General features: G+C 41.1%; 1 protein-coding gene across 9 annotated transcripts in view; it reads left to right on the top strand.

Moving 5' to 3' along the window:
- LOC104562490 (kinesin light chain 1) overlaps window positions 1-25,870 on the top strand; it is a 69,185-nt gene extending 43,315 nt beyond the window's left edge. For 5 of the 9 annotated variants that reach the window (XM_061998386.1, XM_061998392.1, XM_061998391.1 and 2 more), the window contains 13 exons: window positions 1,399-1,477; window positions 3,367-3,592; window positions 4,381-4,468; window positions 5,166-5,267; window positions 5,873-6,046; window positions 6,187-6,286; window positions 7,138-7,187; window positions 7,280-7,347; window positions 7,914-8,022; window positions 9,311-9,472; window positions 14,818-14,948; window positions 19,810-19,876; window positions 21,242-25,870. In XM_061998386.1, coding sequence (XP_061854370.1) covers window positions 1,399-1,477; window positions 3,367-3,592; window positions 4,381-4,468; window positions 5,166-5,267; window positions 5,873-6,046; window positions 6,187-6,286; window positions 7,138-7,187; window positions 7,280-7,347; window positions 7,914-8,022; window positions 9,311-9,472; window positions 14,818-14,948; window positions 19,810-19,876; window positions 21,242-21,307 — 1,422 coding nt within the window. In that variant the 3' untranslated portion in view covers window positions 21,308-25,870. The other 4 variants (XM_061998387.1, XM_061998389.1, XM_061998388.1 and 1 more) reach the window with 4 other exon arrangements.
- The last annotated feature ends 431 nt before the right edge of the window (window positions 25,871-26,301 follow it).

Below are 26,301 nucleotides of genomic sequence, written 5' to 3'. Positions count from 1 at the left end.
CACTGCAAAGTAATATCTCATTTTGTGCGTTCAGACTTTCTCAGCTGTGTCTTGGAAAGAACAGTTTTTCATAACCAGTTCTTTTCAACAGCATAATGGTTGAAAATGTATGCATTTTAGTCATGCTTAACTGACTGCCTGGCTAAATCCTTTTGAATACATTGTGAGTAGTGAGAGTTGTTTTGGTCGGTTGCACGTGAGCTTTGCAGTTATGTCTCATGAGTTGGTATTTGTAGCTGAATACTGCCAGTGAGGCCTGTTTAGAAAAGGAGCAGGAGGAGGGAATATTGGGATTTTGATGTTAACTGTTGAACCATAATCTGCAGATGGCCTAAATAGCACCATTATATGAAGTTTAATAGGCAGAGAGGGTCAAAGAAGAGCATCTTTATAGTTTTGCTAACCGTGTGGCCTTTGAAAATAGTGTAGTTGGATACACTTAGTGTGAGGGTGGAATCAGCACACTTACAAATTTAAGTTCCCATCTGAGATCTGGTCCCATCAATCTGCTGTTTTCACAGAGCACCCACTTTGCTACCACTGAACTTGAATGCCAGCAACAGCAGTTGCCTTTTTCTCATCTGTGGAAAAAGATGTTGGATTGAGAGCCAGGAAAGTGGGAATGGCTTTTTCTCCTGGTTTTTCTCATTCCTGAGAGTAATGTTTCTGAGAACTTCCACTATTTGTATTGTGTAGACTCCACATTTAAGAAGCAGGATTGAGGGCTGATGTATTTCTTTATTTTACATGAGTATTGAATTTGGAATGATCTTTGGATGTTTAAATCAACAGACAGTGATGGATTGTGCAGAATTTCATATGGTTCTAGATGAAGACTATTGGACATTAATTTCTTCCAAGTGATTTGGTTTTTTTCTTTTTGAACCTTACAGATCACAATTACAAAATCCATTATTTGTGTAGAAGTTGAGTACTCAGAAACAGAGATTGATGGAATTCTGGTGCAACTGTATTCTCCTTTAGAGGATGAATCTCCTTATTCCTTTCTCTTGCTCGTATATAACTGTGTTTATGACTAAAATAAGTCCATTGGACAGTTCTGTAGTCAGCAGTGCTCACTCCTCAGCGGGTCCTTTCCTTAGGTATAACATCTTTGCGAGAATAGCAAGTGTGTTCTCGTATGTGTAAATTGAGACTGAAATCTAGGAGACCTGATTACTATTCCTGGCTCTTCTGAAGGTGTCCTGTATTGTTTCAGGACAGAGTGTGTAAATACATTTGAACATAAGACCTTTGTTAAACTTCTGTGAGAAGTGTTATTCTTTTAGTTTTTAAGTTCTGGATGTGGAGTTTTCCTTTAACATTGCTGATGAATTGGACTATCCTTTTATGCCTTAGTTTGAAGTGTAACAATTTGGGTTTGGGGTTATTCTATAGGAGGATAAAGATACGGATTCCACCAAAGAGCCTTTGGATGACTTATTCCCCAATGATGAAGATGACCAAGGACAAGGAAGTAAGTGCACTTTTCATTACAATATTAGTATATTTCTGCAATGCACAATATAAAGATGCTTTTAATGAAAATGAATCCATGCTTGGGGTCCTCTGGGCCACAGTGGAGTGGTGAATGCTTCTGCTAGAATAAGGAAACCAGTCATTGATAAACCTTCTGTACAATATGTCTGTAACTGAGGCATAGTTTTTTAAAGAGAATTTATTTTAGCTGTTGTTCTCAGGACTGACTTCAGTGTAAAATTGATCTGACAGTCTTTCCTGTGGGCCCCAGAAGGGAAAAAGTTTGTTTCAAATGGCTGAGGCAGATTCTGAAACATTAAAGCTTTTTGATGATCTGCCCTGATGTTGAATTCTGTTAACGACCTTTTTAATGATCTGATTATGTTAAATCTTATGTCCTTTGCTAAGACTGTCTTCCTTAGCTTTACTACTCATTCTAGAAGTGTTGCCTTCAGGTCAGAAGGACTGATGACCATGCAGTGAAGTTTGAGGTAGGGGTATGGTAGTATGGTTGAAAGAAGCCATTAACAGATAAGGCTGGCTTACACCTAAAAATATTTTGCCGTGGGTGTAAAGAGGATATTATGTAATGTATGGATACATTATTATATCTTACATATGTTGTATATGCAGTAGAGTAATGGTTCTTAGCAGACAAATGGCTTCATAACAGATATCTGAAGAGTCCCACCTTTGTAATCAGCAGAGTTACTTTTATTGGCACATAGGGAAGATAAATGCTGTGTATTGGCAGTACAGTAGTGCTGTCCATAACCAGTAACAGAAGGAAGACTTGAAGAGTTTAGAATAGGTTAGTATTGACTATGAACTCTGTTCTGAGCTCATCCTTCCTTCCTAGAATTTTGTAGCAGGGAAATGGAACAGCAAAGCTGTCTATGTCCCTGTGTAGTCCATCTTCTTTGCTTTGCTTTATGGGAAACACAAGTCGATGTTTCGTTAATGTCATTGACCTCCAGGAAAAACACTGAAATGCTTCAGTGCTTTGGTAGCCAGTGATGGTGGATGTAGGCTTGGAACTGTATGATTCCACTGATACAAAAAGGCTCTCAATTTCTGTGAGTATGTGTTTTGCTTAATGGAGAGAAGAGAGTCTGGCCCACTGCTGGAATCCTTATCCTGTATATTGTCTAGAATCTCATGAAAATGAAAAAGAAGTAATTGTCTCAGTTTTCCCAGAAATCTCCCAGGTGAAGAGAAAAAAAGGTTGTAGATTATGAAGAAGGGTAGGGACTGCAACAACCAAAGGTTAGAAGCTACTGGAAAATGAGTGGCTAAACCTGAGGATTTGTAAGTAAAACCTAAAGGTTGATACTGGCTTTGACACAGTGCCTTTTCTCTTCAACTGTTACTAGTAACATCCAAGGTGTTTATGTGCCATCCTTAAGTATTCCTTGGTATAGCAAACAAAGGGAAACAAACAAGCAAACAATTGTCTTTTTCAAGATGGAGAATAAAGCAAAAAGGAGAAATCATTTGAGCTTTTCAGCAGGTACTTGGTTTGTCTATGTTATTATTCCTTTCCACAGGGAAGCATCAATATCTGTAAGTGCAAAATGATGATATCTTGTAAATAACTGAGCTGAAAGTTTCCTCCTTTCTTCATTGATTTATTACATTTGGCCATTTGAGCTAATATAACTGTAAAATAATACTAATACAGTGCTGCACAGAGTATGAAAAAGAAAATGCTCATCTTTTCACTGTGAAGGCAGCCTGAGTGCTGTGAAGTGTGTTCTAATACTAATGCTTTGTTTTGAAGAAATAAAACTCCACGAGTCTCGTTTTGTGTCATTAAGCAGTAATGTTAGATGTTTTAGTTACAGTCATCTTTTAGACAACTTTTGACATCTTGTGGATTTCTTTCAGTTCAACAGCAGCATAGCAGTGCAGCAGCTGCTGCCCAGCAAGGTGGCTATGAGATTCCAGCAAGGTTAAGGACCCTCCACAATCTTGTTATTCAGTACGCGTCCCAGGGTAGATATGAGGTGGCTGTACCTCTCTGTAAACAAGCCCTGGAAGATCTGGAGAAGACTTCAGGTCACGATCATCCTGATGTTGCCACTATGTTGAACATACTTGCTTTGGTGTACAGGTTTGTATACTGACATAGATACATGAGGGGAGACCTTAAGAGGTCAAGGGGATGGGTCAACCCTTTTTTTCTGTAGCGTCCAGTGATAGGACTAGGGGTAATGGAACACAAAAAGTTCCCCTTAAAGAAAAACTTCTTGACTGTAAGGATGAGGGAGCCCTGGCCCAGGCTGCCCAGGGAGGGTGTGGAGGCTCCTTCTCAAGGGGCATTCGAAACCCAACTGGATGCTTTCCTGAGTGATCTGATCTAGGTGGACCTGCTTTGGCAGGGGGTTGGACTGGATGATCATTAGAGATCCCTTTACAGGTCACCTACCATTCTGTGATTCTGTAAAATATCAGTTAAATAAATAGTTAATATTTGCCTGCAACCTGTTTACGTCCACACTGGAATGTTTTGACTGCTGTGTTATTTTTGTTCCCTGTTTTTTTTATTCAAACCCTCAAGGGTCCTGCAGTATTTATGTCTCCTTATACAAGTCAAACAAGTTGATGCATTTTTTCCTGTGGTTGATGCATTTTTTGGAAGGTTCTGATACTTTTTTGTTTACTGAGGGGCCATGTCTTGGTTACCCACTTAGAGATAATCTGGAGTTAGAAATTGAAAAGCTATGTTCTAGTCCTCAACTAACAAACTACAGTTATAGACTTCAGGTTTATACTTCCTGATTTCTGAATATATTCTCAATTGCTCTTTTTAGCACCTTTAGGCCAGTACTGAAGTCAGATTCATTTTTATGACTTCATTTTCTGAATCTGCAGTATTAATTATGACTCTTTACAATTTAGAGACCAGAACAAATACAAAGATGCAGCAAATCTCCTGAATGATGCCTTGGCCATCCGCGAGAAGACTTTGGGCAAAGACCATCCCGCGGTTTGTATACATGCAATGTCATATTCTTTCTTTGTGTTTTCAACTGCATTTTCAACTGCATTTACTCATTCTAATATTAAACTCAACAGGAAAGTTTTTAAGACCTGGCTTATCTCTAAACAGTCCAGGTAGGAAGCCACAATGGTGACACTGTTTTTTTCTTCTGAGCGTTCAGTTTTGTTTCGCCACCAATGACTTGCACATGCTGGATTTCAGATTGCATGGATTTTATATGGGAAATTAATTTGGCAAGAAAGAACTTGATTTTCTCACTCAAATCACTTTATTAAACTCAGATTGAAGGTGTACTTCTGATTTGGTTTACCACAGCCTTTAAATGAAACATGAATCAAGCCTTTGTATTTAGTGTTTAAAATTATTGTGAGGTCTCACTTCAAGTAGCTGGTGTGAAGCTCTGAGAAAATATGTAAGAGGGTAACTTTGTAAGAGAGGAACATAAGAAAAATGTGCACTAAATGACATTTCAACCAATGAAGTGAAACTTTAATGATTTAGGCTTTTTTCCTTTCCTTATGTGTGTATCTCTGCATTCAATAATAAGTACTCCTTTGCAAATTTCAAGAGGGTCTTTCCCATGCATGGAAGATTTGAAATCATCAGTGCCTTGCAGTGTTCATTAGTCAGAGATTTGTATTGGCAAATTCCAGTTTAATTAGTATTTCTGTACTGTTGACAGGTGGCAGCAACTCTAAACAATCTTGCTGTACTTTATGGTAAGCGAGGAAAGTACAAAGAAGCTGAACCGTTGTGTAAGCGAGCTCTGGAAATCAGAGAAAAGGTATGAATGAAAGAACACAGCACCTTTTGTGTGGATTTTTTGAGGGAAGGGGCAAAGTTAAACACTTCCACTGCCAGGTAAAGCACAGAGTTAGCAATGCTGTAGTAGTTAGCAGGGTCTGCAATTCAAACCAGTAGTGAATTCTAGCAGTCCAGTTGAAGCACTCTGGGTATAGTCTCAACTCTCTCTTTTGTAATAAGCCTTTTCTCCCTTTTTCTTTTATCTTTGATAGTTAAGTCATCTTTGATTTGAATTAAAAATGAAACATGGTTAAAAGCTCTCAGTAGATTATTCTGTGACTATGTGGGTGTTTATTCTGGTCCATGAGACTGAATGTCTGCATCTTCAGGCTTCTGTGTGTAATACCCTGCATGTAACGTTATTATACTACTTAGATTATTTCTGTTATGAATTGTTCTGCAGCATTTCTCAGTTTGTAATAGAATTGGATAATTTTCATACCTTTCAAATGCAGATTTTGCTTTTGTCATCCTCATGTTGAATTGAGGAGGAATAAAGACTAATGGGGTGTTTCTCAGCGATGCATCTCTAATTCTGCAATTACCATATCGGAGTTGTTTTAATACAAGCTGTTTCATTTTCAGGTTCTGGGGAAAGATCACCCTGATGTTGCCAAACAATTAAATAACTTGGCTTTACTATGCCAGAACCAGGGTAAATATGAGGAGGTTGAATACTACTATCAGAGGGCACTGGAAATTTACCAAACTAAGCTGGGACCAGATGATCCAAATGTTGCAAAAACAAAGAATAACCTGGTGAGCCTTTTGTAAACTAAATCTAAGAACAAGTAACATTTCCTGATGAATTGAAATGCACCCTTCTTCAGCATGTGTTGTATTTATTATTTGTCAAGCAGTGTGTTGATATATCTTTTGGGGGCATGTTTTGTTTTCAGGCATCCTGCTATCTAAAACAGGGCAAATTTAAGCAAGCGGAGACTTTGTACAAAGAGATTCTTACGCGTGCTCATGAACGGGAATTTGGCTCTGTAGATGGTAAGAAGCTTAGTTCCTAGATGACTGTTTTTGTGGTTAGTGTGAAATAAAATCTGCAGGAAATTAATTGTATCCTGCTTATAATTGTTGTCTGCTTGAGGTAGACTTAAACACTGAGATTGTAGATGTGTTGAAGTACATTCATTGTAAGGAAGCGTTTAGGTACAGCAGGAGTAGTAGTTACAAAAAGAGAGTGTTCTTACATGAGGTAGATTTAGGTTTATGCTTTAGGGATTGCATTTCTGTCATTTTCCTTGCCCAATTAAAACCAATTTATGGAGGCAGAAAACATGTATGTTGCTTTGCAGTCACAGGAAGAAACTGGTACAGGATTTTGAATGGTACTGTAAATACATTGTGAACGTCAAGTCCACCATTCATACACTTAGAGAATGGGGAAAATACCCTCAAATTGTCAATTAAAATGCTTTTGACTTCAATTTACAGTGTATCAACTATAAATCACAGTGAAGAATGTTCATTGCATTCCATGACAGCAGCATATGCACCACTTAGTAGATGTCAAAACAGTGGTTACGATACAAGAAATGAATAGGTGCTTTCTAGCACCAAACTAGGCACATAACAAATCGATGGCAGCATATAGTGACTTGAAAGCTTCTCAGAATTACCTGTTTCTAAGCTGAGATAAGAAAAGAAGATAGACTTGTGAACTGTAAAGGAGATGCATGTTTTATTTATCTGCTGCTTGTAGTATGGCCAGTAAGCTTGTTTTGTGTGTGGTGCTAATGGTGCAGCCGTTCACAGCTTTATTTTAGAAAGGTGAAAATCAACCAGTGAATACTTTGTGGTTTTGTACTTCTATAAAATGTCTTCTTCTATTTCATCAGAGGAAAATAAGCCTATTTGGATGCACGCAGAAGAGAGGGAAGAATGCAAAGTAAGGCCATTGCCAGAAATCTTTATTTGGTAGTTTTTACTGTTTGGATTACACACAAGTTATTTTTTTCTTCAATGTTACCTTTGTTTTAGGGAAAGCAAAAAGATGGCACATCTTTTGGAGAATATGGTGGCTGGTACAAAGCTTGCAAAGTTGACAGGTGGGTAAAATAACATACCAGTGGCTGGCATACATGCTCTCCCTCCCCCAGCAAGACCTTTACAGAGGGCTAGAACCAAAAAAATGAGACTGTGCACATAACTGAGCCTTAAGTTTCCCAGCTGGCACAAGAAACAAAGTTAAACTGAAACAGTTGAGCATTATGCTATGGTAATGGTGACTATATGTTTGGGTAGGCATGTTTTCTGGACTCTTCATAATTATTCAGTTGTGCACACTCAGATTGAGCCATATTTTCACCTTGAGATGAATCTGAGGAACACAAGGATATAGCAGTTTTCTCTTGAGTAGATCTAGAGGCTTGTTGCTAACTTCCACTTTCAGGACTGTTGACTAATCACAGTGCAAGCCATTAATACACTTTGAAAAAGGGGTTAAGAGGTTTTTCCATGTGCATGAAGCACAGTGTAGTATATTTCAAGAGAGATTTTATAAAGAAGTACCAAAAAATACGATGAACCCTATATTGGTTTTATTAGTTTGTGAACCAAAAAGAGTTTTCCATGTATATCTCTCCACTTTTTTCTTTTTTTCCCCTTTAAATAGTCCGACAGTAACAACTACCTTAAAGAACCTTGGGGCACTTTACAGACGACAGGGCAAGTTTGAAGCTGCTGAAACATTAGAAGAGGCAGCAATGAGATCTCGTAAACAGGCAAGTATGAAAATGCACCTTAATGGTATTTCAGTCCTGGAGATTTTCAACACCAGGACCTACTGTAGATGCAGAAGATGCAAAGCTATTTGTGTGTGTGGTCCCTCATGTCACCCTCTAATTTCAGTCTGAGCAGGTGATAAATGAACACCGTCTTTTCACTTGCAGGCTGATTAATTTCAAGGGCAGTGGCACCATGTGCTGGGGGTGTGATTCAAATTGAGGCTGAAATGATGTGGAAAACGGAAGAGCAGAACACAGTGTCAGCCAGCAGCCCTTACTTGGCCGCATGTCCTGGGGAAGAGGCTGCAGCAAGGGGAAAACAGAGCTACTGTTGATGGTCTCCTTTGCCAGTAATCATAGAATCATAGAGTGGTGGAGGTTGGAAGGGACCTTTATTGATCATCCAGTCCAACCCCCCTGCAGAAGCAGGTCCCACCTAGATCAGGTCACACAGGAATGTGTCCAGGCGGGACACATTCCACCTCCAGAGAAGGAGGCTCCACACCTTCCATAGGCAGCCTGGACCAGGGCTCCCTCACCCTCACAGTTAAAGAGTTTTTTCTTATGTTTAAATGGAACTTTTTGTGTTCCAGCTTCATCCCATCACCCCTTGTCCTGTTGATACATACAATAGAAAAAAGTGCTGCCCCAACCTCCTGACACCCACCATTGAGATATTTGTAACTGTTAATGAGATCCCCCCTCAGTCTCCTCCAGACTAAATAGCCCCAGGTCCCTCAGCCTTTCCTCAGAAGGAAGATGTTCTCCTTCACACATGCTTTGTGCTTTAAAGAAACATAAATTCTGATCAATTCTGCTACGGTGCCAAGTGTCATATGTCAGTATTTTTAAATAGTACAACCTGTGTCTTGGTATTCAGACACCTGCAGTATTCTTTCCAAAGGCAGGCGAATCCTTCACCATTTGATAGATGGAAAACTGAGAATTGCATTCAACCTTGATCGTCTGTGTATTACATTTAAGTATTAAGCTGGTGGCTAGATGGCTTCAGGTAAGTGGCACGAGCACCACGAAGCTTTGACAAGTGGGAAACGAAAAGAATGGCAACTCACTGAATTCTCACACCACCACACTGTCTGCCCACTTCACAGTGTGTTAGTTCCTGCAAGTGTATAAAGGGCAACTCAGCTGCCCTTGGGAAGCAGAGCTGGGGTGATGGAGTTATGAGTCGCTGTGACTTCTTCCTTGGTATGATTAGTGGAAGTTGTAGATTAGCACAGCTTGAAACCAAATCGAACCCTTTTCCATTTTGTCTAATTCTCAGGGTCTTGACAATGTTCACAAACAGAGAGTTGCTGAAGTGCTGAATGACCCTGAGAGCATAGAAAAAAGGCGAAGCCGAGAGAGCCTCAACGTTGATGTGGTAAAGTACGAGAGTGGTCCTGATGGAGGCGAGGAAGTGAGTATGAGCGTAGAATGGAACGGGGTAAGTACAGTACACAGTTGAGGAAGATAGCCTACATAAAGTCTCACTGTGACAAATACAGTTGTCCACACACCAGCTGAGAGTGTTTTCAGTAGTTTCTTGGTCGATCTACTTTGTATCTTGTAATTTTGCAGAATCAATTAAGAAATGAGGAGTAACATTTTGCTTATCATAACCTAATGAAAACAAGGGTCATGTTTTAAAACAGCCTTTCTGTTGGTTTCCTGACTGGTGATTTTTTTTTTCAAGAGTGCCAAGCAGTTGTGTTGAAGTTGTTTAATGCTGATTGAATGTCCTGGTGATGGTCTCGTGTACAATTGCTTGCCAGTGGTTTCTTTTTACTGGTAGAAATATTCTGGCAATTAACTTACTTTTGCTTTTGTCCTTTTGATGCCATATTTTCCTGTATTTTAAGTGTTTCTTTAAAAACACTGCATCTGTTGGAATCACAAAGAGCAGTTGCTGTGGAGATGTATAGAGTGTCACCAGTTTTAGAGTAAATTAAAGTGCTCAGTCTAACAATAAAATAATCCCAATCTCTTCCTTTACTCAATTTATTGGAGGAAGGAGCATAACTTTTCAAGCTGTTATACAATCCATTTCAGGGGCAGTGCCATCATGTAACAGTGTGATAGAAACTTCACATTGCTGAAGTGAGAAATTCATATCACTTTCCTGTATTGGAATCTGACTGGAGTCAGGCTTGTTCTTATTCCTTTCCTGGATACTGACTTCACTGATTAGCACTGATTGTCATAAAGTAAAACCAGATATAGATATATAATGGGATTACATATGCATTTTTCTAAGCATTGCTTTCCTTTAATGTGAGACAGTGCCAGTTACTGATTTGGCTTATGTAGTTGTTAGCTTCTGTCCCCAGCTTTCCCATGCTGTATCCCATTGCTGGCAATGGGATGTGTATTGCACTGTGACCCTAACCCCCAGCTGCAGTCCTGCTGGAAAGGCTCTGTTAGATGTTAAACATGGTGTTGCCTGCTTGTGCTGTATGGGAGGGGAAGTAGCCTACTTTGCAATGTTGTGTGATGAAGTTTCATTTCTCTTACCATAGCAGTCTTCTTTTTTTCTTCTCTTTTTTTTTAGCCACACGAAAAGTTTAGCATTCCAAAGAAAGCCCAGTAAAACACATACTGCTTTAGCCTTAAAGGAGAGTGTTCTTTCCATCTTTGCTTTTGTCTCTCTCTGTATTGTTTTCTTGGCATTGGTGTTCTCAGTGCCAAGACAGTCAATCAGCATCTACTGTGAATAATACTGCATCATTAATAAGCCAAAGTAAGGTCGGATAACTCTATTTTAATACTCATTTTGCCCATTCAGCACTAGAACTGTGTACTGTACTCCTCCCTTAATTTTCACTGTACTTTGCATGACTATATGTTCTCTAAATGGATTAAACTTTTTCCTGTTATTTACTTTAATTAAACAAGCATGCAGGTTTTGGATTGAAAGGGCCTTCTGTGATAAAAAGCAATAGACAGTATTTCTAGGTCAATATTTGAATCAAATTCCATGACAAACAGAGTTTTCAGTTTTAGTGTGATGAAGTGGCATTGCTTTGTTCTTATCTTCATGATTTCTTTTTTTTCCCTCCTCTTAAGAGAAGGTATTTTGTATTACATGTTTTACATAAAGTGGGCAACTCTCTCTCCCTCTACCTTGCTAGTGTTTCTATCCCAGTGCTGTCTTTCCTTCTATTTTGTACTGTGTAGTTTGCTTTTTTTTTTACCTTCTTGTGTTCCCTCCAGACAAAATATTCTGATTCATAAAACATAGTAGGAATCTTTACTTCTGTGTGCAGAGCCTGCAGAGAGGCCTGCCTTCTCCATTTAAATTCTGTTTGAAGTGGTCAAGCTGGCTCATGTTCTTGGCTGCCAGGGAACAGGTGGAGTGTGTAAATCAACAAACTTCAATGACAAGTTTCTGTTGGAAGATTATTGTGATTACATGACTTCCATATGTGCCATAATCCATATTAAGCATTATATGCTTTGATGTCATGTCTTTACACTCTTGCAAAAAGAACTGAAGTATCCATTGAAGTCAATCTGCCATTAACTCTTAAAACAAACGTGCAAAGTGAGGTTGTGTAGTGCATGTTTAGATGTTTCTTGTGCAGTCTGTCCCTTAAAGTTAAGAGCAGGTACTTGAAAATGCAAAGAAATACTTTCGTCTTAAAAAATCAAGGTAGAAATCCCAGGATTTGTGTATTTCATTATATTTGTATATGAAAAAATAACAGTGGGTATCTGTAATTGGCATTTTTGTAAATCAACCTTGCAGCCAATTGCAGGACAGATCAAAACCTTCATGGTATGATAGTGCTTAATTTAAGCTAAGGTTTGTGGTGGAGCAAGTCAGTTTTCTTGTTCTTGCCCAAATGCCTTAATAGGAGATTTTGGGCACGTAAGTCTGCTTTCAGGTGTGAAACAAAAGCAGCTGATTTCACTACCACAGACTAGCTGGTAAGAGTTGTTTTGTTAATAACAGGTGTCAGACAGTCCCAGGGGCATTTGCAGCCAACAACTGCAAAGTATAGGAGGTGATTGTGGTGCAGAGGTGTAAGCAAAAGGAGTAAGGTGATTCTCATTGTGAGCGACATAAAACTTGGCAATTAAACTTTTTTTGGGTCCTAAACTCATGTTCTAAAGGCATGCAGTCAGTGTTTAACTATGAGAATTCACTGTTTTTGTTTCAGGTTTGAAGTACCCAAAAGCTTTTGGGTCTTGTCTGCTCATTCTGGTTGTGCTAGTTAGCATAATGCAAGTTAGACTCTGTACTCAGCACCTCTGTCTTGCCTTTATTCTTTGGATCATTATCACTCCTGTAGCATCACTGGTTTAAGACCGTGGGAGTAATTAAGCTTTTCATTGATCTAATACTTCTAATTGGCATTTAGACTGCAATTTGTTTAACACTGCTGTGGTCGATGTATGCAGTTAATTTGGAACAGAAATGCTCGGTTAGATTTTGATCTTCTAACCACATGGCAGCAAGGCATTTGTCATTTTAAGAATCAGTTTCATTACTGTTCATTCCAGGTGCTATAGGTAAAGGCTCTCAAAACAGTTACCTGGAGACTATCAGTAATGGTTTCTCCACTTACACTGAGAGTGGGAAGTGTGTAAATTGAACCACAGCTTCTTTATAAAGATGAATTCTTTCAGCTGCCTCAGTGCATTAGGGAAAGTAGGGAAGTTTCCACTTGGATTGTATATGTCTGTGTCCACCCATACACACATTTCCACATAGACACACAGAGATACCTTCTAAAAAATAAATTTGTTATTAAGAAGGGTCAGCCAGCCACAGGGGCATTGCAGCCAACAGCTACAAAGTACAGGAGGTGATGTAAGCAAAAGAAATAAGGTGAAACTGAATTGACATACAGCAGCTGAATTCTAGCTCCTTAAAGGAATGAACAGAATTTTGTCTGGAGGTTAGGGGAAGACCTCTCTCTTCCTTGTTTCTAGGAGAATTCCTGACAGAAGTTAAAGCTGAAATGAATGCACCTTGCTCTGTTGCTTTCTTCTGTTGTTTGGTTTTGTTTCTTTATTTTTGGTTTTATCTTAATGTCTGCCAGCAAAAAAAAAAGTGAACAAATCAAAAACTCCTTTCTTTGTTTACCAAATGGAAGACTAAAGCTATCCCTTCATAAAGGTGTTTTGTATTTGGTACAGATCCCAACTGAAAGCATCGTTCCTGCTCGTTTCTAAGTCTCAGTGAGTTAGGTGCCGCTGTATGAAGATGTACCTTCTGGTACTTGCAGGGACCTGCTCTTTGGCCTTACGGGCAGTAGTCCCAGACACTTGGTCCTGAAAAAAAAAGCTTTGAAATGTGACCTAGAAATACTGTAAACATGACTGTTCAAAATGGAAAACTGTTGCATTTTTCCCAACAGTTTCATTCAGTTTTTCTCTCTCCGTTTCTGACAGGCCTAGATGCCTTTTGTGATTCTTATACTGTCTCCTGCATGACGGGCGTGCACCATCTTCAAGCTTTAACTTCTCTCTTCAGTACTGACTGCTGTGTTTTAGCAAACCCCTTAAGATTCTTGTCAGAGCTACACTTCCCTGTAAACTGGCCATTCCTTCAGTGCTGGTGTCTCTTTTTGGGTTTTCTATCTCTGTACACGTGTAGCTTTGCCAGATATGTATCTAGTCATACGAAATGTTCTTACAACCATTTGCTGTGTAATACATTAGTAAAAGAACCAACCCAACCAAACCAGTAACAATGACCTTTGTAAGTAGCTGTTCACTATGGAAAAAAAAAGGTAGTTAAAAGTATCACACAAGGTATTATTGAAATGGCATGATGGTGATCTTTAACAGGAGAAAAAACAAAGCAAACCCTATAAAAAGTAAGGCATGTTCTCCAAGTGCTTTCAACTGTATTTAGAGACCTATTACCTGGTTAACATCAATATGGAACTCTGGATATCTTCACTTAACAATTATTCTAAAGTAGCATTGCTGTTTAGTCTTTGTGTGAGATTTTGGCAATTATGCTTTTCTCTACTAATCTTTGGTGTTGAGTAATTTGTGTATTTGTCTTTCTAACTTCTAATAAACTCACTCCAACTCAGGTGTCTGTCTTTGTCTGCTTAGTAGTACTTTTGCTTTCTTCCTTCACAATTCTTCTTACTCAAGCAGGTGGGATTTCTGTGAAGTGGTCATTTCTAATCTTACTAAACCGTTGGGGGGTTTTTAGAGAGCAAAACACTCTAAAATAGAGCTGTGGTTGGTTGGAAATCTCTCTGGATGAGCAGAGAGGTCAGCACGACGGTGTAGAACACAATTGCAACGTATGAACAAGTCATTCCATCGTGTTGTACATTTTCTTTCACTAAAGAGAAGCACAGGAGTTTAAGCAGATGTGTTTCTGATCAGAAATAGCCTCGTTGAAGGATTTCAGGATTAATTACACATGTTTGGAAGTAATGTGGAAGTTGAGAAAGAATAAACCATTTCCCCCCCCCCCCCCCTTAGACTGTTGGAATGCTTTTGCTTGGGGCTTGTACTCTGTTAACCACAATGTGCTCATGTGATATGGTAACATGATGATGGTGAATTGTTTGACTACTGTGGTGGTGTTTGATTGAATTGGGATGAATCCTGGCTCGAGCATGTCTTTAGAAATCTCTGTTACAGCTCGGAAAGAGCCCTTTTGGTTTGGTAAATCTGTAGCTAATGCATTTATGTCGTTGTACTGAGTATATGTGAACAGCAATAAACCCCATAAATTCCTCAATGAAATATTTTGGAGCTGGGTTTGGGGGAGGGTGACAAACTGTGGCCGTTTCACACCTGTTGAATTTCTTTCAGGACGGCACTGGATCATTAAAGCGCAGTGGTTCCTTTAGCAAACTTCGGGCTTCCATTAGACGCAGCAGTGAGAAGCTGGTTAGAAAGCTGAAGGGAGGAAGTGCACGGGACAGTGAACCAAAGAATCCAGGGTAATTATCTGCTTTTAGCTGTGCTGCTGTGCCCTCGTGCTGTGCCCCGACTCGAGTCTAGTCCAGTACCTAGGGCAGCAGTGTTTTCTCCTCTGCTTAGCTAACTGCACATCACAGAGATTTAGATCTTAAAGAAAAACCAGTGGGAAATGACTTTTTAAACTTCAAAGTTCTGCAACGTCTGGGGACTTACATTTGCTTTTAGGAGTTAACCTTAGCAAGGTTTTTCCCCCTTTATACTGCTTTAGGCACTTGAAAAGCCTCATGGATGTACTGACAAACATCAGCTACCTGCACAATTCTCCCTTTTCACACAGCAGTGAAGAATATGGTACTGATTTTTATTGTAAAAGATCCAACACAGTAAACCCACAACTAATGTTATCAATACAGCTTAATACCTTGATAAACTCTCGACACAACTTTAGATATTGCTGTGAGTATAAAGATTAACCAACTTGAGCTCTCTTCAGTTTCTGTTTTTGGCAAACCCAGATTTCAGAGAGCAGAAGAAAATGCTGAAAAACTTGAACCTACTTGTGCATCTCGTTAACATTTTGGCCTCAGTGAAAGCAGTGGGAAGGATTCAAATTTTAATGAATCTGACTTGTCACTCTTCCCAATTTACCATATGGTTATGGGCTCTGAGGTCTGTAGCAGTTCTAATAAATGCATTAAAACATACAGGATTTATTGGCTGCTGCAGAGAAGCTGAAATATGAAAATGTGCCACTGATTTTCATAATGGCACTCGTGGGTATTGCCTCTCACCCCAACATAACGGCAATCAGTTGTGCTGGATGTTTTTCCCTTTACTGTGAAAAACTGGGACTCATTTAGTTGACAGGAAACAGCATGGCAGCATGAATTTGAACTTACGCTTTGAAACAGTTGAATTGGAGACTGTGGAGTAACTTCTGATGGAGCAAGTGGATCTATGAGTAACCTAGGAGATGATGGTGATGATGGCTGAGACAGTGATCTGGAGGCAGGGTCTCAATGTGGTTTTCTAAGTGCTCCAATGAAGTTTTGCTGTGTTGTTTTTATGTGGCTGTAGATGATCATGCACAACTGCAGCACAGGTGGAATTTGCTTCCTCCCCTCTCCATTTTCAATCCATTTGCAAATGCAAACCAGAATAGAATATGTGGATTTCCTTCTTTGTCTTCAGGATTAGCATCTTCTTACGTTGGCTTTCCTTTTCTGGTCAGCTCTGTCTAGAGTTTATACGTCATAGTTCAGACACATTCTCCTGTGAATAGGTGCAGGTAGACACAGCTAATTTTGTGTGTTCTCATTTTTATGAGACATGGAAGGATGTTTGGTTTTGCACAAGCTGAGAGTTTTACTCCATGTTCTCTGTGGTAAACAGAGCAAACTTTTCTTCTGCAGGTAAAGTAACTCCATAATTAGAGGCGTAGGAAGTTACAGTTAGATGTAACTGAAGAGATTGGGCTTTGCAGTGTCCCATAAGAACTCCTCTGCCTCTGTTCTCTGTATATTAGTGCTGTTTGACCAATGTAGAAATAATTACCCACATTAATGTTAATTACATTGTGGGGTCAGTATGGCCGGATAAGATTTCATCAAATAAAGACAGTCATGTGAAACAGGCTTGAAAACAAAGCCCATATCATTCCTGCTTTCCCTTTTTGACCAAATGCTCTTGATTTTAAGTGTCAGAGCTCAAAAGATTTATTCTTAAACCTTGCACTTAATTCTTAACACTTGCACGTTGAGTGTGTAAGACCATAAATATTTCCATTTCTGTTCTTGTCAGATACAGACTTTTAAAAATCCTAACTAGTATTAGCTAGTGTTGATGACAAAGTTCCTTGGGATGACACCAGCTTGTAGCTCAGGAAGCCATAGCTGGACATGCTGATATTTCATAGAATCATAGAATGGTAGGGTTGGAAGGGACCTTTAGAGATCATTTCAATAAGCTGGTTTGATTTTGTTTTCCAAAGAAGCTGTAGTAAATAATTGTTCTCTAGTTCTGAGTTGAATGAAAGGGATATTCAATTTTTATTGTGCAGACCTGATGGTTTTAGCAGGTTTCATAGCTATTACAATACTGACATAGCATACACATAAATCACTTTTGCTATGAAGTCAGCCTCTCTAGGTAGAAGAATTTTGTGCCTCTCTCCTTACCAGTAAAGCTCTGCATTCACTGCCAGTGTCTCTGTGAAGACTTTATCTTGAAATGGCCCTGTGGCTTATACTGTGCTTCTGGCAATAGTTGTCAGTACTGGTGCAGAATCACAGCATGGTGGGGGTTGGAAGGGACCTTTAGAGATCCAACCTCTCTGTCAAAGCAGGTCCAGCTAGATCAGGTCACACAGGAACATGTCCAGGTGGGTTTTGAAGACCTCCAGAGCAGGAGCCTCCACACCCTCCCTGGGCAGCCTGGGCCAGGGCTCCCTCACCTCACAGTAAAATAGTTTTTCCTTATATTTAAGTGGAACTTTTTCTATTTCAGCTTCATCCCATCACCCCTTGTCCTGGTGCTAGGTGCAACAGAAAAAAGTGCTGCCCCAACCTCCTGACACCCACCCTTTAGATATTTGTAACTGTTAAATGAGATCCCCCCCTCAGTCTCCTCTTCTCCAGACTAAACAGCCCCAGTTCCCACAGCCTTTCCTCGTAAGGGAGATGCTCCAGGCCCCTGATCATCTTGGTGGCCCTGCACTGGCCTCTCTGCAGCACTTCCCTGTCCCTCTTGAGCAGAGGAGCCCAGAACTGATTCTGAATGAGAAATACTTAAATAGAAATACATTAATAACTCAGCATGAAGGACAATTAGTTTTCATGTTGCTGCTTGGTACAGAAGGCTGAAGGGAGCAAGGTGGAAAACTCATCAGGGAAATTGTTTCTTTACAACTGTGCAACAGCCTTGCTGACTTAGATCAAATCTCTTAAGAACTGTTTGAATCCTACAGTGTGGTGGCAGTTCTTGCTTTCTTGATCATATTTCAGGATTCAGTTCTGTAACAATTCAACTTTGCTCCATTAGTGTTAGATTCAATGTTTTAATTCGCTTTTAAAATGTTTATGTAGAAGAACAGTTGAGATTGCAGTTTAAAGGGAGGGGGGAAAAAAGGAGCTTTCCTTATTGCCATTACTTATGCACCAGCAAAACAACAACATGCTATTTGTGCAGTCCTAGTTCTAACATGCAGGGAGTTAAAAGTGCAATTGCCAGACTAAAACCCTTGAGTGTGCTGATAAACACAAACAAAACTAAAACCCAGCCAACCAAAACCAAATGGAAAACCAACCCTCAAAGTAGCACCTCTTGTGTGATACAATATCTTATTTTTTAGTTGGCTCTTCAGCAAGAACCTAAGAATACCAGTGGATTTGTACTGCTGGAGTTTCTGCTTCCCTGGGATGTTTCCCACGAAACCTTTGGGCTCATTTCAAGGGTTGTGTGTAACGTTTTGTTTGTGTTTTACAGATTAACTTTGACTTCCATATTTAACCCCTGTTGTACATGTTTCATGGAAGAAGTGAGGTGTATACCGTGCATGACTCCTTGCTTTGTCGTTGCTAACACTCATTTTAAATCATGTGCCTTCCAGCTTTTGAAATACTCAGATTAAATACTAGAAAGAAACCCTGGCAGCTGTTGCCTGTGTTTGTTAGTGTTTTGGCTCATTCTTCTGCTAAGCCTTTGTTTTGTTGACAGCATTTAAACTTTGTGCTTGACTTTGACTGTTAATAGTCTTGCTTCAGTAGACAGAAAAACTGGTTAACATCTCATGGGATGTGTATGGATAAACCTTCCCATTACATTGGAAGGCTTTGGAAACTCCACGTCAGCCAGTGATCTCTCCAGCTGTAGGCAGCCCAGCAGGGTTAGGGCCTCATTCTCTTGTGAATAGCTCATCAGGTATGTATCCCACCTGGTTCTGAAGTAGTTACAGAGCTAGGGAAAAAAATAAAGCAAAGGTAGAATGTCCTGAGTAATGTGCAGACACTTTGGGCTGAAGGACATGAGACATTCCTGTTGTGGTCACGGTGATGACAGGAATCTTCAGGCTAATCTTCCATTGCATTACACACACTTTGAAAGATTTTGGTTACATTTTGTGTATGTTTGAGAAACACAAATAGTTAATCCTCCAAACAGCAGTAGATATTACTGTTAATGCAGTGATATTGTGACCGTCAGTAGCTCCTGTGTTAGGTGATTGATTTTGCCTCATCTCTTGCTTTCAGTACACATTCTAGGGTTGTCACCACGGCTCAGGGCATTGCAGAGCCAAAAGCATAACCAGTGTTAATAGCAGCAACCATCTCATTTCCCTTCACTATGAAATATTGACAGTAAAACACTCTAAAAAGCTTTTTGAAGTGAATTCTGAAGACTTACCCAGATGAGGCAGAAAGTACTAATGTCTGTTGGAGCTTTTCCAAGTTAAATGCTGCCCATGTGAGAAACTTGGTCATGTTTCACGTTTTTTCCCCTAAACTGCCTGAGTGTTTTGATGCTTTTTTAAGAAGCTGCATAAAACTGAGAATGAAGCAGTTACGAATCAGTGCTGAGTCAATGTATTAATCAGATGTGCTTTAAAAATTGGGATTTTGTTTTGAGTGGAAATCAGCTGCCTGAAGTGTTTAAGCTCTGAGGGGCTCATAATTATTTTGGTTTTGTATGTAATTTAGAACCAAATAGAAGCATATCCTAAGTTCTGTAGTTACCTGAGGGACAGCCTGTAAGATAACGTTTTGGGGCGTTATTCAGACTCCCTTAACTGTGCATTGCTCATTGTTATACTTGTGTTTTTAGAGCTTATTAGTTTTCAGCCATTCTGATCAGTTTATCCTTGCATGTTCACTGTCCTGGTTGCAGCATGAAGCGTGCCAGTTCTCTGAATGTTCTTAACATGGGTGGCAAGGCTACTGAAGATCATTTTCAAGTAAGAAGCCCTACAATACTCTTACAAAAATAGGTATCGTTAGTAGGGTTTGAGATCAAAGAACATGGTAACTAATAAAATGGCAAACTCCTGATGATTGGTAAGGTCCTACTTCAGAGAGGTGTTTAAAGCATATGCCCAAGGCATCATTCTGTAACACTTGTGTGAATTATGCTTAGCAAGTGCTTAAGCCTGGCTGGTACAGAGCATCGGCTTCTATGGGGTTGAGCAGTCTCTGGCTTTGGACCTTCTACCCATTACAGTGAATATGAGCCTGCTGGAATCTTACCTCTAGTAAATGCTACTTAAAAATACAAGAACTTGTAAAGCCCAGTTATTAAGTATTTTTTACTTCAGCCCCTTTATTGCAAAGGGCCCGATCCTCTCAATTGCAGTACATTTTCAGATGCCCTTAAACACGACTTCAGGCGTTCCTGGGGTTGTACAGGAGCAGTCTCTACTGGTTTGTCTGATGTGTGTTAAGCTTCTGCTAATATCAGCCCTTCTTATTGTGCTGAACTGTCTATGATGTGCCCCATCGCTGCTTCCCGTTGCCTTGTTCTTCCCTAACCAGTCCCTGTTTCTGACACAGTCCAACGAGCTGCAGTGCTCTACATCCTGAACGCTGTCCTGCCTGTACTAACACAGTAACTGCAACTAATTGTAGGCAGATACAGTTGCTTCTATACTAATAAAACCATATCTGAGGGTCGTCTTCACTGTTTGTCCTGTGGTGGGAAGAAAGCCCGAATTGTTTGGCTGTCACTTTACTGTTGGGTGGCATAAAGGTGTCTTTAGTTGTATGATCTCTAATGAGCGTACTGCAGAGCTTTCTGTGGTGTGAAGTGTGTGCAAAGCATTGCTTAGAGCGAAGTTCAGCCCCCAAAAGATCCAGGGTAGAGCAGAATTCTTCACCCAGGTTTCACAGTGCCATGTCCCAGGTGCCCCTAAACTGCCTCAGTAGTAACATGAATATGGCTGCCAGAAGAGTAAGTTATTGTCCATGTGTACACTGTGAAACTGAAGTTGCTTCTCACTTGTGAGCTTTTCCAGTTCACCCACTGCATGACAATTCCCATAGATAGGTTCTGACATTGCTGGTAAGACTTGGGTCGGGACTGTACAGGGTGTTTGTACCTATTGACAGATCCTTCAGTACTGCCAGTTGAAAGCTGGGGGAGAAAGACCCTTATTAGAATATGGGGAATCAACCCCTTCCCCTGCACAAGAAGAACAAGGCCATTTCTCCCTAGTTTCTTATTTGTTTGTCCTGTGTGTTAAAGCTAGTAATTTGATTAATTTGCGTGAACCTATGTGGACATCTGCTTAATTCACTTGTTTGGTTTCTTTTTCCCCTTCACACAGGAACGAAATAATTGTCTGACAGACTCGAGAGCTCTGAGTGTCAGTCATTCCGATTTGGCGCATTGAGATGCTCGGCCAGAAGCTAGCTAATGTTCCTGTGTGAATAAAGAAGCACTGAGACCTTCAAAGCTTTGGTTCCTCATCATTACCTGTAGGAACACCTAGTTTGTAGATTTTTGTTTTTTGTGGTGTTTTTTTTCTTCCAATGGACTGCTGTTTTTACTTTTCTAAATAGGGATGATTTTACACAGCATTAGTGGGTATTTTCTCCTAAAGGAAAGCGATATAGATAGCTGTTGCTCGTTGCACTGCTCCCATTCATGCTACTTATGTCAGTTTCTTTAATAGATCTGAACATTACAGCAGGCAAAAAGGAGTGAAAACACAACTGTATTTCAGGCATACCAAAATGCAAAGGCAAATTGAAATGTGTAGCAGTAACATATATCCAGTGCTGGAAGGAGAAAAGGCTGCATTGATGCACGTGACTGTATGGATTCATACAGAGCACATACTGTGTTGGTGGGGCTCTCCTTTGCCCCCTCAGTGACTGTAACGTTCCAAACCGTGGCTGGCGAGGCAGCACGTAGGCACAGCTTCCTTAACCACTAGATTGAGCTACTAAATTGTACAGCAGAAGTGGCTTTGGGGTTCAGGTCTGTGTAGGTGGCGTGGATAGCACTACCTGTGAGCATAACTGTCGTACTCACCCATACAAGGCTTAGGGCACAATGGTCAGTGGAGACAGGACAGCTCTTGTCGATCAGGAGAAACAGAAAACGTTTTGACTTGTCATTTGTGCGGTTGAAGAATCGGGGAGTTCTGCACTGCAGCTGTCCCAGAGCAGCTGCTCTTGCCCTTAGGGAAACGTCAAGCCTCAGGTTGACTTTCTTGCTTGTCCACTGGAATTCCCACTCCCGTTGCGTTGGCTGAAAGCGCTCCTGCGTTTCCCTCCGCCCGTCGCAGAGCCTGCCTTCCCCCCAGGTGGCCAAGAGCAGGAGCCAGGGGGCTGTGAGCGCGGGGAGCAGCTGCCGTGGGATGGAGCAGCTGCCGTGGGACGGAGCAGCCGCGTCGGAAGGAGCACACATGGCTCGTGTGACCGCACAGCGGTCTGTACGCAGGACTGTGGCTGCAAACAAGTATGTACCTTCTCAGTATTTTATAGACAACTAGCATTTCCTTTTGTGTTTCTGTAAAGCTTGGCGTTGTAAAAACCCTTCTTTGTGTCAAGTTGGATGGGAAAGTAAAAAAAGAACCACAACCAAGCAGTGTGTGTACAAATGTATTTGTGGTCACAGTCCTGAGCTGGAAGATGCCCAGTGACACTGACCCTGGGAATAGCTGGACTGTTCATCCGAGGTTAGCGCCACCTGAAGGACGTAAAACACGGGGACCGAGGCAAGTCTGAGTGTCTGAACAGGCTCTGAAGAGTCAGTAGGAGTAGTACTTTGTAGAAGTGTTGGACTGGTTTTGCATCTAGTTTTAAGTTGTATATGTAATGCACTTGATGATGTTTACCAGGAGGTACCTCGTTTGCAGCTCCCTGCGGGACGCTGCCTGTGGTATTCCTGCTGTCAAGACGGTTGAGGAACGGTGGAATGTGATGCTGCTAATACGTAGAATCATAGCACAGAGTGGTGCAATTCATTAGTGAACTCGAGCAAGAACAGTGTTGCTCAGTTATCTTAACAGTGTATACTCATACAATGTAGACTCGAGTTTTAATCTTTTTATGAAGAGCTTTTTATATTAAAAAATACTTAATATATATCCTTTTTTTCCCCCCTCCTCTAAAAGGAACATGTTATCTGCACTCACTGCTGAAGGCAGTTCTGTGCACAAAGCCCTCAGAGACCCTTGTTAGAAGTCTGGCTTCCAAAAACCCCCAACAAACCTGTCTGGACACAGACCTGCCTTTGTAACAAGGAGTTACTTGTTGTATTCATCTCTCAGTTTTGAAGGACCATTATTTTGGCAGCCTCTCATGTAAGAATTGTGTAAATAGCAACATGAGATGTAACCCTGCCAGAGGACAGTGGACATGAGGTTTACAAGTGCAAGGCCACAGTATGTGGATGGTGAGAGCGAGGGAAGGTTGTAATTCAGGATCATGCTGCTGGTGGCATTACTAGTACTGTGCTTTTAAATGTTTTATATAGCATTTTACAGTGTGTTGGAAGGTTTCAGCTGTTGAGCTACTGCTTATTAATTCATACACTTAAAAGAATGTTTGTTTTCAGAGAAGGAACAAAGGTCAAGCCTCCTCTCATCTCCAAACACAGAAATGATAGCCAGGTCCAGGTTGGAGGGCACGAGGGGGAAGTACAAACTGAACTTTAAGGTCAACGTTCCTTCTGTTTTGCATCGGGAATGAATTGCTGTCGGGCTGTGGATTGTATGCATTTAAATATCGGGTGGGCTTCTCAGTTACCTTTTCTGTGAGATGTTCTGTCTGAGTTTCCTCTGTTCTGGTTGTAGCCAACAATTGGCATATGGTGTAATTCTTGCAGATCCTCAGCACTGAAACAGATCAACAGCTCTGATGAAACAGAAAACTAGGAAAGACCTTCCAAACTGACAGCCATCTCCTGTGGGAAACTGCAGCCCTGATAGTTGCTGTTTTGGTTTTAATCTGGCATGTTTGTTCTTGCCCAGAATCCTCAGAGTGAGCTTCATTAAAAAGCTGAGGTTAATGAAGTCTCCAGAGCAGGGCAGCTGCTCTCAGTTCTCTGATGGTGCGCAGCCTGTGCTTGTGGCATGAATCCTGACAGAGGTGCCTGTTGCCCTTCTCTCTACCCAGCTGTGTGCTGCTCTTCAGGAATACTGGCAGTATTTGGTGTTGGGTTTAGATCTTGTTAAGTATTATTGTAAAACATAACTGTTGTATGATTTGCTCCTCTTCTACAGGAACGACAGAACTAACGCTGCGATGTTTGCGCTTGCAGCACTGCAGCCACAGAGCACTTAAGGAAAAGCAATTGGGCACCTTATCTAGAGTTTGTACCTGTTCTTACAAACACACAGGCTCTCTGGAATGGTGGGAAATTCAAATGGTTTTAAGTTGGAGAAGGATTGGTGGTTAAATTGTATCCCTCGGATCCAGGAATGTTGAGAGTGGTGTGTTTCTGTTGTAAATACACCGTGCAAGGGGTGTGCAGTGCTTGGATGGGAAGTGTGCTTACAATACGTGATGAGTTCAAGTTGCTTCAGTTTCTGTTGTGCAGACCAAGTGTTTTGTCTGGAAGCTGCTAAGAGAACTGTGTTCTTGGTGGCATTGGCCTGTGTGGAGGGAATAAATGTTACAAGATGTGATGCTGTGACATTGAGCATTTCCTTGTGGCAGCCTGACCCGGCTGTGGCCACACTGAAGCCATGGTATCGATGGTATCAACATTGGCTTTTCCTTTTGAAATAGTTTAGAATTGAGAGAGCTCTTGAATATCTACATTGGGTTATTTTTCTCCCCCAGCCCCTCACACCAGTCTCAGAACAGTGAGCAGTTGAGGTCAGCAGGGGTTTTTTTCCAAGAAGCCTGAAACACAGCAGAGCAATAAGCGAGACACGGTGCCAGCAGCTGCTGGAGGTCAGAAGAGCTGGGCTCATGCTCAGTGAAGTGGCAAAACTTCCTCTTCTGTCTGCTTTTAAATATGAAATATTTAGAGAGAGAGAGAGTTGCAAGTTCACCTAATGCTCCAGCCACCTCTAAAAGCTGGAAGCTGCTCTGAGGTTGTGCTGGCACATGCAACTGAGAGACTGAGAATCATGGACCACATGGAACGAGCACAGTGAGGTGGTTTTTAAAACCAGCTCAGTCCTCAGGCTCCCTCCTGCCACAGTTCAAGCAGGGAAAGTTACTGAGCTTTCAGTGAGGCAGTAGAAGCACCCCTGGGCAGAGGTGGTGGGTTACAGCAGAACTAAGCCCATGAGTTCTGCACGGTCAGGAATGGCGTTGGCTGTTCTAGGGCCTGGTTTAAAAAACAAACCTCAAACCCAACAACAGCAAAACCCAGAAAACCATTTGTAATGTCCATGAGGTGAATTCCTCTCCTCCTCACCCTGATACTGGGATTTCATGTTTCATTTGAAAAAACAAAACCAGGAAGAAACTTTTCACAAGCTTGGCTCTGAGATGCTGTGTGTTGATCCCAGCCAGAGTTGCCCCATAAAACTGTTGAAAATCAGCTTTCCACAAATGTAATTTGTAACAAATGGCAGTAACTCACTGGGATTGCACCAAGAAATGTGTATTTCACTGCAGCTGTTTTGTTAACAGATCAGTCGTGTAAATTCTTTATCTTTACCAAGCGTAAATGAATTTGGTTGTTTGGTTCTACATTTCCAAAGCACCATTTCCAGGACCTTTTATGATCTTTCTGCTGGGAAAAAAGGCTTCTTCAGATACACCTCAGACCTGCAGATTAATTTGAAACTGTTTAAAACTTTCTCGTGTCATTTAAGGTTTCTTTTCAAAGTGTAGAAAAAGATTTCAGTGTAGTCTTACAGGATAAAGTTGACTTAATGCAGTCTAGAATGTCAGTCTGCTTTGTTAAAGTTACTGCTGGATTTTTCCTGTATAGAAACATTTCTCAGTTGTGAAATCCAAAGATGAATAAAGCTGTATAAAGGGAAGGGTCTTAAAATGCATTTATTTAAAAACTTGAAAGGATAGCAGCTGGTTTGCTCGGTCTTGGGGAGAGTGTGCACCCCCAGAGCAGGGCTGCTGCCTGAACACCACCCTGTTCCATTGCTGCCTGCAGAAACAGGGGTGAGGTGCAGCTGGCCCTGGAGCTGCTGCAGCGCTGGAGTGCTGCCTGGGAGCCTGGGGCTGGCTGCCTCTTAGGGGTTTGGGACCTGGGGATGGCTGCCCCTCATCTGAGGGGTTCAGGGCCTGGGGATGGCTGCTTCTGAGGAGTTTGGGGCCTGGGGGTGGCTGCCCTTCCTCTGAGGGCTTCAGGGCCTGGGGATGGCTGCCTCCGATGGGTTTTGGGGCCTGGGGGTGGTTGCCCCTCATCAGAGGGGTTCAGGGCCTGAGGGTAGCTGCCTCTGAAGGGTTTGGGACT

This window comes from Colius striatus, chromosome 6 (genome assembly GCF_028858725.1).
Source record: "Colius striatus isolate bColStr4 chromosome 6, bColStr4.1.hap1, whole genome shotgun sequence".
NCBI lineage: Eukaryota > Metazoa > Chordata > Aves > Coliiformes > Coliidae > Colius > Colius striatus.
Note: the sequence above shows the minus strand (reverse complement) of the source record. Positions and strands in the feature narration are given on the sequence as shown.